Source organism: Zonotrichia leucophrys, chromosome 19 (genome assembly GCF_028769735.1).
Source record: "Zonotrichia leucophrys gambelii isolate GWCS_2022_RI chromosome 19, RI_Zleu_2.0, whole genome shotgun sequence".
NCBI lineage: Eukaryota > Metazoa > Chordata > Aves > Passeriformes > Passerellidae > Zonotrichia > Zonotrichia leucophrys.
In genome coordinates, this window is record NC_088188.1 from 6,258,254 (window position 1) to 6,272,150 (window position 13,897).

Sequence of the window (13,897 nt, forward strand, 5' to 3'; positions counted from 1 at the left end):
AAATTTCTAATTTTTTTTCAATTTTGCTCTGCAGCAGCACAATATTTCTGTCAGGCTTTTCAGTGGGAAAGGAAAGAAATTATTCAGCTGCTCTCCCATCTATAAAAATGAGAACACGTAGCTATAAATGATGTCATTAAGAAATTTATTCCCTTAATATGCACATCTCTACAATGAAACTCTTTTTAGGTTATTTTTAGCAACTCATTATTTCTTTCAAAAATAGAAAAGTGGGAGAAATCTTAATCCTTAAGTAGATAAGATGGAATATTGAATTTGTTCCCCCCTCAGAGAAAATTGTGTGTTTCCTGTTACTTTGCTCAAAATAACTTGATTACATTAATGGGAAATGTTAAACATGATCAGTCTTTTTAAAGGGAGCTTGGAAGAAAAGAGCTGGAATTTCCTGGAGTAGAGAACTCTCAGTGACATTTGTGCATATTCCATCTTTTGCTGGATGATCCAGAGAAGAGTTTGGGGGTGGAATTTCAGGGGAACAGAAGAAAACTCTGAGTCATTGCCTGATGTTCTTCAGTTTGAGAAAATCCCTTTTTCCTCTTGCTTTCCCTACATGGCAGGAAGGAAAAGGGGCTGGGCAAAACCTTGCTGTGCCAATTCTGCTATTTCCCTATTTGCCAATAATGCAAAAAAAAAAAAAAAACCAAAAATCAAGATTTTAAGATGTACACCTTCACCTTTTGGGGCCAGAGTCCCTGAAGCCTCCCCAGAGTGGCTCTGTGCAGGCAGAATGCATTCTGTTCATTCATTCATTCACACAGTGCATTCTGTCTGCTCCCTTTGCTGCTTTTTGCAACTTTATTTCTTTTTTTTTCCCATTGCTTTGTGTGTTGGCTCTGAGAGCAAGGTGCTGGTGAGAGCAGAGCCTGGGGCTGTGGGACTGTCACTGCAAAGGTGTGCATTGGCAGTTTGTCCCCTGCCTGTGGGACTTTTTCTGGAGCTGTGTGAGGGTCACAGCCCTAAAAGATGTGCCTTTGTCCCCTGGTTGTGGGGCTGTCACTGGTTCCCTGGGGCACACCCTGGACCTGTGTGAGGGTCACAGCCCTACAAAGATGTGCCTATGTCAGTTTGTCCCCTGGCTGTGGGACTTTTTCTGGACCATTTTCTGGACCTGTGTGAGGGTCACAGCCCTACAAAGATGTGCCTGTGTCAGTTTGTCCCCTGGCTGTGGGACTGTCAGTTCTGCCCTGAGCCATTTTCTGGAGCTGTGTGAGGGTCACAAACCTAAAAGTGTGCCTTGGCAATTTGTCCCCTGCCTGTGGGACTGTCACTGGTTCCCTGGTCCATTTTCTGGTCCTGTGTGAGGGTCACAGCCCTTCAAAGAGTGTCTGAGGCCTTTGTCCCCTGCCTGTGGGACTGTCACTGCAAAGATGTGCCTTTGGCAATTTGTCCCCTGGCTGTGGGACTGTCACTGCAAAGATGTGCCTCTGTCAGTTTGTCCCCTGCCTGTGGGACTTTTTCTGGACCATTTTCTGGACCTGTGTGAGGGTCACAGCCCTAAAAGATGTGCCTTTGTCCCCTGGCTGTGGGACTGTCACTGGTTCCCTGGTCCATTTTCTGGAGCTGTGTGAGGGTCACAGCCCTTCAGAGAGTGTCTGGGGCCTTTGTCCCCTGCCTGTGGGACTGTCACTGCAAAGGTGTGCCTTGGCAATTTGTCCCCTGCCTGTGGGACTGTCACTGGTTCCCCGGGGCACACCCTGGACCTGTGTGAGGGTCACAGCCCTACAAAGGTGTGCCTATGTCAGTTTGTCCCCTGCCTGTGACACTGTCAGTTCTGCCCTGAGCCATTTTCTGGAGCTGTGTGAGGGTCACAAACCTAAAAGTGTGCCTTGGCAATTTGTCCCCTGCCTGTGGGACTGTCACTGCTTCCCTGGTCCATTTTCTGGTCCTGTGTGAGGGTCACAGCCCTTCAGAGAGTGTTTGGGGCCTTTGTCCCCTGGCTGTGGGACTGTCACTGCCAAGGTGTGCCTCTGTCAGTTTGTCCCCTGGCTGTGGGACTTTTTCTGGACCATTTTCTGGACCTGTGTGAGGGTCACAGCCCTACAAAGGTGTGCCTGTGTCAATTTGTGCCCTGGCTGTGGGACTGTCACTGCTTCCCTGGTCCATTTTCTGGTCCTGTGTGAGGGTCACAGCCCTTCAGAGAGTGTCTGGGGCCTTTGTCCCCTGGCTGTGGGACTGTCACTGCAAAGATGTGCCTTGGCAATTTGTCCCCTGCCTGTGGGACTGTCAGTTCTGCCCTGAGCCATTTTCTGGAGCTGTGTGAGGGTCACAGCCCTTCAGAGAGTGTCTGGGGCCTTTGTCCCCTGGCTGTGGGACTGTCACTGGTTCCCCGGGGCACACCCTGGACCTGTGTGAGGGTCCCAGCCCTACAGAGCTGTCCCCTTTGTCCCCTGGCTTTGGGGCTCCTGGTTATGTAACCGTGCCCTCCCTCCCCTCGTTCCGTTGCTATGGAGCTGTTCAATAATTCAAGCAGGTGACTCCTTTCTGAAGGCAAACCCCTCAGAAGCAATGATTTCCTGCAGGCTGCTCTCGGGTTTGTGATTTTAACCCTTCTCCTCTTCCTCAGGAGGAAGATGAACCTGAAGTCGGAGCGCAGGGGGATCCACGTGGATCAGTCGGAGCTGCTGTGCAAGAAGGGCTGTGGGTACTATGGCAACCCTGCCTGGCAGGGCTTCTGCTCCAAGTGCTGGAGGGAGGAATACCACAAGGCCAGGCAGAAGCAGATCCAAGAGGATTGGGAGCTGGCAGAGCGGTAAAGAACCTTCTTTTCTTCCTTCAGGGTCGCTCCTCCAAATCCTGTTCCTGCCTCCTCTTTCCCAGTCCTGTTTGCTCAGGTTCATCACAAATTCCCCAATTTGACCTTTCCTTCCTTTTGATACAAAGATGGATGTTCAGGACATTCTGGTGTAAGAGGTTTGAAAAGGAAATCTGAGAAGGAACAAATCTAAACAGAGCCCAACCTGCCAATGAAGACTTTGACCTAATTTTCATGTGCAAATCTGTTTTTCTATCAGCAGTTAGACAATTTTGATTCAATACCCTCTGGAGATGGCAATTATTTCTTTCCAGCACCATGGTTTTACATTCCAGCTGCTGGTTAAAAACTGATTTTAGTCTTGTCTGTGGTCTTTCTTTTAAGCCCAAGAACATCAAAGCTTTTTTTTTCATTGTCCAGTCACTTATTTTCTGCAAGCCAATCTAGTTTTCCTCATGTGGTAAATGCTTGACCCTGAAAATGGAAGAGGTGTTTTCACAGAGGTCATGTCATTGTTTTCCTCTGCTATAAATGTATTACACAGTTAATAAAAACTTTATTTTTAGGGCAGATAGTTATGCTGCCAGTCTTGGATCATCTCTGAAGCAAAGTGGGGTGTTTAAGGAATTATTTAGTGAGTAGCTGGGAGATGCTGAAGGCACAGATAAGCTGGGATTGATTGTTGCAGTGAGCCTGATAAAATCCAATTCCTGCCTCAAGAGATGGCAGATCCCAGACTATTATGGATGGTCCATGCTGAGCTGGAGGGATATTTAAAGAATTGCTCAGCTCCCAGCATCCTGTGGGGTGACAGAATGTGACCTGATTGAATCCTCCTGCACAGGGGGAAAAAACGGTGCAGGGTTGGTGACTTTGCTCTCCCCTACTTTAGATTAAAAACTTGCTCTTTCAAACTTTGCCTCATCCATTCAAACAGATATTTATCACCAAAGCAGATTGTGACAGCAATGATCTATTCCCAAAATATTCCTGAGATTGGGACAGGGTATTTTGCTTTTGTCAGATGGGGAAGGACTGCCTGAGGCAACAGGTTGGGGAACTCAGTGTGAGGCAGGGAGGAAGGGAATGAATCTGCTGCTGGAAATGAATCTGCTGAATGAATCTGCTGCTGGAAATGAATCTGCTGCTGGAAATGAATCTGCTGCTGGAAATGAATCTGCTGCTGGAAATGAATCTGCTGAATGAATCTGCTGCTGGAAATGAATCTGCTGCTGGAAATGAATCTGCTGAATGAATCTGCTGCTGGAAGTGAATCTGCTGCTGGAAGTGAATCTGCTGCTGGAAGTGAATCTGCTGCTGGAAATGAATCTGCTGCTGGAAATGAATCTGCTGCTGGAAGTGAATCTGCTGCTAGAAATGAATTTCCTGCTGGAAATCCCCCCTGTGCCTTTGGGTAACTCAGAGTGTGACATCAGGGGAAGGTGACCATGCTAAAACCTCAATTTTCTCTCTTTGCCCCTCTCTGTTTAACCCTGAGCTTTCCTCACTTCTCCCTCTGCAGCATGGAAATGGGGGTGTCCTGCAGTGAAGGGAGATAGGCAGAGGGGAGAATTAAAATGTAAAATGAGTAATTAATGATTGCACAGGAAATCAGCTCCTTTGCCATGTTTCTAAGCCCTTAAACCAGACTGTGGTGGTTTGCAGGAATCCCAGGATGAGGGAAGAAATGAGAATGTTGACTCCATGTTTCAGAAAGCTGATTTATTATTTTATGATGTATATTATAGTAAAAGAAAATGATATATTAAAACTGTACTAAAGAAAGAGAAAGAATTTCATCAGAAGGTTAGAAAGGAAGGAAAGGAATGATAATAAAATCTTGTGACTGACCAGAGAGTCTGAGACAGCTGGACTGAGATTGGCCATTAATTAAAAACAACCACATGAGACCAATCAAAGATTCACCTATTGCATTCCACAGCAGCAGATAACCATTGCTTACATTTTGTTTCTGAAGCCTCTCAGGAGAAAAGATCCCAACAAAAGGATTTTTTGTAAATGTGTTTGTGACACCAGACCTGTGTTTCCCCCCTGCAGGCTCCAGCGTGAGGAGGAGGAAGCCTATGCCAGCAGCCAGAGCAGCCAGGGGGCACAGTCCCTGACCTTCTCCAAGTTTGAGGAGAAGAAAACCAATGAGAAAACAAGAAAGGTCACCACTGTGAAGAAGTTCTTCACTGCTTCCTCCAGAGCAGGAGCTAAGAAGGGTAACTCTCCTTTGCTTTTCGTGCTTCTGTGCATTTTAAAGTGAAAGGTTTTTGGCAGATGTGTTGTTCTAAAAGGCAGATTAATGCTCTGTGCTTTGACTTTTAAAAGTTGGAATAGTGATGCTTCTGGAGAGTGATTGCTACTGAAAACACAGAAAAATGTGAGTGATGGCAAGCAATCTGTTAAATAGAGCCAAACCTGTGTTTCTGTGTGATTTTACCACTGAGCAGCAGAAATGTGTTCGTGGTGCTGGCACTGCTGAGGGGAAGTTCCTCTGGCACACATTGCAGAGGAATTCCTGACTCAGCCGTGGTGTCACAGCAGGATTGAGGGCTGCAAGGGGAATTCCTCCTGCAGAGAGAGAGCAGCAGAGAAGGTGCTGCCTGTCAGTCACCCCACCCTGCTGTGTGAGTGTGACAGGAATATCACACTCACAGTGAGGAGATGGCAGCTGGTGCTGCCAGAGTGCCTCAGTTTGGCAGGAGAATGGGATGTGTGAGCAGGGTGCCCTGAGCTGCACATAAAAGTGAGGCTGGCAGTGTTTGTGTGGGCTGGCAGTATCAGGTTTGTGGCTGGCTGGGTGTTTGTTCCTCACAATGTGTTACAGGCAGGAATGATGAATGGCACTGCTGGCTTGGCATAGCAAAGCTCACACAGGCAGAGGCTGGGAGGTGCTGGGCTCTGGAGGAGGAATTCCAGAAGGAAAAGCAGCATTAATCTGTCTTAACCTTAGAGACAATGCATTTCCTTAATTTGAAACTCAGCATTTTTCTGGTTAGAGTTGTCCTGGTGCATGACAGCAGCTGCTACACAAGGCATTCATTCACCTGCATTAAACCTTTTTTTTTTTTTAAATGTTCATTTTTCTCACTTTCCATCTTTTCTTTTTTTATCCCTTCACCACCTGTCCTGCCATGCTCCTGCTCGTGGTGCCCTGCTTGCTTTGGCCTTTTTATTTCAGCAGCTGAAGAGAAAACCCCTAAGCAAGGACAGCTGGGGAGGGAGAGAAATGCTGATAACATTCTCAGGGATTTGAAGGAGATTTTTACTCCCTCCTGGGAACTGGCTTCCCCTTCTGAAGGTAATGCAGCACAGCCTGGGCGAGCTGTCTGCCTGCTTTTAGTGAGCTTGGCTCTCAGTTGGGCTTTGCTAAACACAAACTAGGGTTGTGCCAGTTGTAACTCGTGCTCTCCAACATGAAGATGGCAAAAAAAAGGCAAGTCCAGCATCCTGAGGTGCTGTTGAATCTCTAAACTAACCTTTGCTTTTTAGAAGGGAGCCACAAGTGTAAAGCTGAAGCTTCTTTGAGCTCCACTTCAGGATAAAAAAATCAACAAAATAAGAATTTTGTAAGAATTAGCTGGATCTTGTGCTGCTTTGTGTTTTTATTAAAAAAAAAAAAATTCAGGTTGCTGTTACAAATCTGATTATTATGAGTTGAAACCACTTCAAGAACTTTGGCATTCTCAAAACATCTCCAGATATTTGTTATATAAACCAAGAAGAAAATGTCCCATCAAGAGGAGACACTGATTTCACTTAGGACACCAAACAGCTTTAAGAGCTTTTAGAGCTCCTCCTCCATGAATTGTTTGCAATCCTGACTCGTTGTGCTGGCTACAGAAAAGTGCAATGTTTGTTAATGATTGCAGGCAGGTGATGAAGGGCTGTGTGTGACAGAGCTGGGGACAATCCCTGTCCCACATCCAAGCTTGGACTCCGTGGCACAACCATAGTGAATCCTGGAGTGCTCCTGGCCTGCTGTGACAAGTGGCTTTCCTCTAGAAAGACTGAAATATTAATGATGGTTATTTTTGTGAAGCTGATCCTTCCTTCACTCTTCCCATGCTTGCTCCTGGCATTTTGGCATTTTTCTCTCTTTAACTTGTTGGAATTTCTTGGCTGTGATCAGCTTCTTTTTAGTTGGATTGAATTCTCTGAGAACACAGGACAAACCTGAGGATATTTTATTGCTGGAGGTTCATTTGTTCCTGCAGCACTTGATAATCAGTACAGATTAATTTTCCTTAAAACAGGATTTCAGCTCAGAGATTAGGAATCTGCAGCTACAATAATTCTTGGTGTAACTCATTAAAAGACAGTTCATTCTAATTAACATTCACTTTTTAATACTTAATATTAATCTGCCTCAGTTGACTACATATATCTATAACTAAACAGCAATCTAGTTTGAATTTGTGACTGAAAAAATAATATTCACATTCCTTAAGGTCCTACAGTAAAATGAGGCTCATTATTTTTATAAAAGAGTGAATTCATTGTTGAAGTCAGTAAATAAACCTTCAGCTGTGCTGTGAAATGAGATCAGTGATTAATCATGGAAGAAATAGCTGATCATTCTGCCCTTTTTTTGGTTTATTATTTCCAAATAAGCTTTGTGCTTCTCTAATGACAGATTTAATTAATGGCCACCCTTCAGCTGGAATCCTGTGGAGGATTTGGGGTGCATGGAGTGAATTGTAAAGGCAATGGAAGGAAATCCCCTCTGGAAAATGTCCCTGAGTAGAAAGGAGTTGGGTTTGCACTCTCTATCTCAATTGCTGCAGTTGGAATTTCAATATTTGCATGACCTCTCCTGCTCTGGGCACTGAAATAGCAGAGGTGCTCTGGTGGTGCCTGCCCAGGGCACTCCCTGTGCTGAGGGCTCTGCTCAGAGGAGTTTGGAGCTCTGGGTGACACAACTTTGGATTTTCTGCAGTGCTTGAACTCTTCAGAAACACAGAACAACCCAAAAAACCCCACTGAGCTCCCTCAAATCCAAATCAAACCAACTTCAACACATCCATCCCATTTCTTTCTTTCCCCTTTGGGTTGTGCATGCTTGTTGGAAGCAGCATTTCTGTGCATGTGAGGTGGTTTCAGGTTAAAGCCCTGTTGGTGTGTGCTGACCATGAATATTTTCATGTTTTCTGTCTCTCTGCTTGCCTCTCACCACGTTCATTTCCACCACCTCTGTTCAATCCCTCCATTTCCAACAGCGCTGGCTGGCAAGCTGAAAGGTGGGTGAAGGTACTGCAGCAGCACAGGGAGCTTGGAACTTGGAAAATCAGATTATTTTGGGGCAAAATGCATTATTATTATTATTATTGTTATTATTATCATCATCATTATCATTATTGTCATTATCATTATTGTCATTATCATTATTGTCATTATCATTATTGTCATTATCATTATTGTCATTATCATTATTGTCATTATCATTATTGTCATTATCATTATTGTCATTATTATTGTCATTATTATTGTCATTATCATTATAATTATTGCCATTACTAACTATTGCCATTACTAACTATTGCCATTACTAACTATTGCCATTACTAACTATTGCCATTACTAACTATTGCCATTACTAACTATTGCCATTACTAACTAACTATTGCCATTACTAACTATTGCCATTACTAACTATTGCCATTACTAACTATTGCCATTACTAACTAACTATTGCCATTACTAACTATTGCCATTACTAACTATTGCCATTACTAACTATTGCCATTACTAACTAACTATTGCCATTACTAACTATTGCCATTACTAACTAACTATTGCCATTACTTACTAACTATTGCCATTACTTACTAACTATTGCCATTACTTACTAACTATTGCCATTACTTACTAACTATTGCCATTACTAACTATTGCCATTACTAACTAACTATTGCCATTACTAACTATTGCCATTACTAACTAACTATTGCCATTACTAACTAACTATTGCCATTACTAACTAACTATTGCCATTACTAACTATTGCCATTACTAACTATTGCCATTACTAACTAACTATTGCCATTACTAACTATTGCCATTACTAACTAACTATTGCCATTACTAACTAACTATTGCCATTACTAACTAACTATTGCCATTACTAACTATTGCCATTACTTACTAACTATTGCCATTACTAACTAACTATTGCCATTACTAACTAACTATTGCCATTACTAACTATTGCCATTACTTACTAACTATTGCCATTACTAACTAACTATTGCCATTACTAACTAACTATTGCCATTACTAACTATTGCCATTACTAACTATTGCCATTACCATTATAATTATTGCCATTGCCATTACCATTGCCATTACCATTGCCATTACCATTGCCATTATCATTATAATTATTGCCATTACTATTGCCATTATCATTATAATTATTGCCATTATCATTATAATTATTGCCATTATCATTATAATTATTGCCATTATCATTATAATTATTGCCATTACCATTGCCATTACTATTGCCATTATCATTATAATTATTGCCATTACCATTGCCATTACCATTGCAATTACCATTGCCATTATCATTATAATTATTGCCATTACTATTGCCATTACTTACTATTGCCATTATCATTATAATTATTGCCATTATCATTATAATTATTGCCATTATCATTATAATTATTGCCATTACCATTGCCATTACCATTGCCATTACCATTGCCATTATCATTATAATTATTGCCATTACCATTGCCATTACCATTGCCATTACTATTGCCATTACTTACTATTGCCATTACTTACTATTGCCATTACTTACTATTGCCATTACTTACTATTGCCATTACTAACTATTGCCATTACTATTGCCATTATCATTATAATTATTGCCATTACTATTGCCATTACTCTTGCCATTACCATTGCCATTATCATTATAATTATTGCCATTACCATTGCCATTACCATTGCCATTACTAACTATTGCCATTACCATTGCCATTACCATTTTAATTATTGCCATTACCATTGCCATTACCATTGCCATTACCATTGCCATTACCATTGCCATTACCATTGCCATTACCATTGCCATTACCATTGCCATTACCATTGCCATTACCATTGCCATTACCATTGCCATTACCATTGCCATTACCATTGCCATTACCATTGCCATTACCATTGCCATTACCATTGCCATTACCATTGCCATTATCATTATAATTATTGCCATTACTATTGCCATTATCATTATAATTATTGCCATTACTATTGCCATTACTTACTATTGCCATTATCATTATAATTATTGCCATTATCATTATAATTATTGCCATTACCATTGCCATTACCATTATAATTATTGCCATTACCATTGCCATTACCATTGCCATTATCATTATAATTATTGCCATTGCCATTACCATTGCCATTATCATTATAATTATTGCCATTACCATTGCCATTACTTACTATTGCCATTACTTACTATTGCCATTACTATTGCCATTATCATTATAATTATTGCCATTACTATTGCCATTATCATTATAATTATTGCCATTATCATTATAATTATTGCCATTATCATTATAATTATTGCCATTACCATTGCCATTACCATTATAATTATTGCCATTACCATTGCCATTACCATTGCCATTATCATTATAATATTGCCATTGCCATTACCATTGCCATTACCATTGCCATTACCATTGCCATTACCATTGCCATTATCATTATAATTATTGCCATTACTATTGCCCTTACCATTGCCATTACCATTATAATTATTGCCATTAGCATTGCCATTACCATTGCCATTATCATTATAATATTGCCATTACCATTGCCATTACCATTGCCATTACCATTGCCATTACCATTGCCATTACTCTTGCCATTATCATTATAATTATTGCCATTACTATTGCCATTATCATTATAATTATTGCCATTATCATTATAATTATTGCCATTACTATTGCCATTACTATTGCCATTATCATTATAATTATTGCCATTACCATTGCCATTACCATTATAATTATTGCCATTACCATTGCCATTACCATTGCCATTATCATTATAATTATTGCCATTACCATTGCCATTACCATTATAATTATTGCCATTACCATTGCCATTACCATTGCCATTATCATTATAATTATTGCCATTACCATTGCCATTACTTACTATTGCCATTACTTACTATTGCCATTACTTACTATTGCCATTACTAACTATTGCCATTACTTACTATTGCCATTACTAACTATTGCCATTACTAACTATTGCCATTACTAACTAACTATTGCCATTACTAACTATTGCCATTACTAACTATTGCCATTACTAACTATTGCCATTACTAACTATTGCCATTACTAACTATTGCCATTACCAACTATTACCATTACCATTGCCATTACTATTGCCATATCATTATAATTATTGCCATTACCATTATAATTATTGCCATTACCATTATAATTATTGCCATTACCATTGCCATTACCATTACCATTGCCATTACCATTGCCATTACCATTGCCATTACCATTATAATTATTGCCATTTTCATTATAATTATTGCCGTTGCCATTTCCATTGCCATTATCATTATAATTATTGCCATTGCCATTGCCATTACCTTTGCCATTACTAACTATTGCCATTACCATTGCCATTACTTACTATTGCCATTACTAACTATTGCCATTACTAACTAACTATTGCCATTACTAACTAACTATTGCCATTACTAACTATTGCCATTACTTACTAACTATTGCCATTACTAACTATTGCCATTACTAACTATTGCCATTACTATTGCCATTACCATTATAATTATTGCCATTACTATTGCCATTATCATTATAATTATTGCCATTATCATTATAATTATTGCCATTATCATTATAATTATTGCCATTACCATTGCCATTGCCATTATAATATTGCCATTGCCATTGCCATTATAATATTGCCATTGCCATTGCCATTACCATTACCATTGCCATTACCATTGCCATTACCATTGCCATTACCATTGCCATTATCATTATAATTATTGCCATTACTATTGCCATTACTATTGCCATTATCATTATAATTATTGCCATTACCATTGCCATTACCATTGCCATTACCATTGCCATTACCATTGCCATTACCATTGCCATTACTAACTATTGCCATTACTAACTATTGCCATTACTAACTATTGCCATTACTAACTATTGCCATTACTAACTATTGCCATTACTAACTATTGCCATTACTAACTATTGCCATTACTAACTATTGCCATTACTAACTATTGCCATTACTAACTAACTATTGCCATTACTAACTATTGCCATTACTAACTATTGCCATTACTAACTATTGCCATTACTAACTATTGCCATTACTAACTAACTATTGCCATTACTAACTATTGCCATTACTAACTATTGCCATTACTAACTATTGCCATTACTAACTATTGCCATTACTAACTATTGCCATTACTATTGCCATTACTATTGCCATTACCATTATAATTATTGCCATTACCATTGCCATTACCATTGCCATTACTATTGCCATTATCATTATAATTATTGCCATTATCATTATAATTATTGCCATTACCATTGCCATTATCATTATAATTATTGCCATTGCCATTACCATTGCCATTATCATTATAATTATTGCCATTGCCATTTCCATTGCCATTATCATTATAATTATTGCCATTACCATTGCCATTACCTTTGCCATTACTAACTATTGCCATTACTAACTATTGCCATTACTTACTATTGCCATTACTAACTATTGCCATTACTAACTATTGCCATTACTAACTATTGCCATTACTTACTATTGCCATTACTTACTATTGCCATTACTAACTATTGCCATTACTAACTATTGCCATTACTAACTATTGCCATTACTAACTAACTATTGCCATTACTAACTATTGCCATTACTAACTATTGCCATTACAAACTAACTATTGCCATTACTAACTAACTATTGCCATTACAAACTAACTATTGCCATTACTAACTAACTATTGCCATTACTAACTAACTATTGCCATTACTAACTAACTATTGCCATTGCTAACTATTGCCATTACTAACTAACTATTGCCATTACTAACTAACTATTGCCATTACTAACTATTGCCATTACTAACTATTGCCATTACTATTGCCATTACTATTGCCATTACTATTGCCATTACTATTGCCATTACTATTGCCATTATCATTATAATTATTGCCATTACCATTGCCATTACCATTGCCATTACTTACTATTGCCATTACTAACTATTGCCATTACTAACTAACTATTGCCATTACTAACTATTGCCATTACTAACTATTGCATTACTGTTGCCATTACCATTGCCATTATCATTATAATTATTGCCATTGCCATTACCATTGCCATTACCATTGCCATTACTATTGCCATTATCATTATAATTATTGCCATTATCATTATAATTATTGCCATTACCATTGCCATTACCATTACCATTGCCATTACCATTGCCATTACTAACTATTGCCATTACTATTGCCATTACTATTGCCATTACTATTGCCATTACTATTGCCATTACTATTGCCATTACTATTGCCATTACTTCCTATTGCCATTACCATTGCCATTACTTACTATTGCCATTACTTACTATTGCCATTACTAACTATTGCCATTACTAACTATTGCCATTACTATTGCCATTACTTACTATTGCCATTACTTACTATTGCCATTACTAACTATTGCCATTACTATTGCCATTATCATTATAATTATTGCCATTACTATTGCCATTACTATTGCCATTATCATTATAATTATTGCCATTACCATTGCCATTACTAACCATTGCCATTACTAACTATTGCCATTACTAACTATTGCCATTACTAACTATTGCCATTACTAACTATTGCCATTACTAACTATTGCCATTACTAACTATTGCCATTACTAACTATTGCCATTACTAACTATTGCCATTACTAACTATTGCCATTACTAACTAACTATTGCCATTACTAACTAACTATTGCCATTACTAACTAACTATTGCCA

General features: G+C 39.3%; 1 protein-coding gene across 5 annotated transcripts in view; it reads left to right on the plus strand.

Moving 5' to 3' along the window:
• RABGEF1 (RAB guanine nucleotide exchange factor 1) overlaps positions 1-13,897 on the plus strand; it is a 34,944-nt gene that overhangs the window by 7,235 nt on the left and 13,812 nt on the right. For 3 of the 5 annotated variants that reach the window (XM_064728976.1, XM_064728974.1, XM_064728972.1), the window contains exons 2-4: positions 2,585-2,770; positions 4,832-4,998; positions 7,999-8,019. In XM_064728976.1, coding sequence (XP_064585046.1) covers positions 2,592-2,770; positions 4,832-4,998; positions 7,999-8,019 — 367 coding nt within the window. In that variant the 5' untranslated portion in view covers positions 2,585-2,591. The remainder of the gene's footprint in view (positions 1-2,584; positions 2,771-4,831; positions 4,999-7,998; positions 8,020-13,897) is intronic. The other 2 variants (XM_064728975.1, XM_064728973.1) reach the window with 1 other exon arrangement.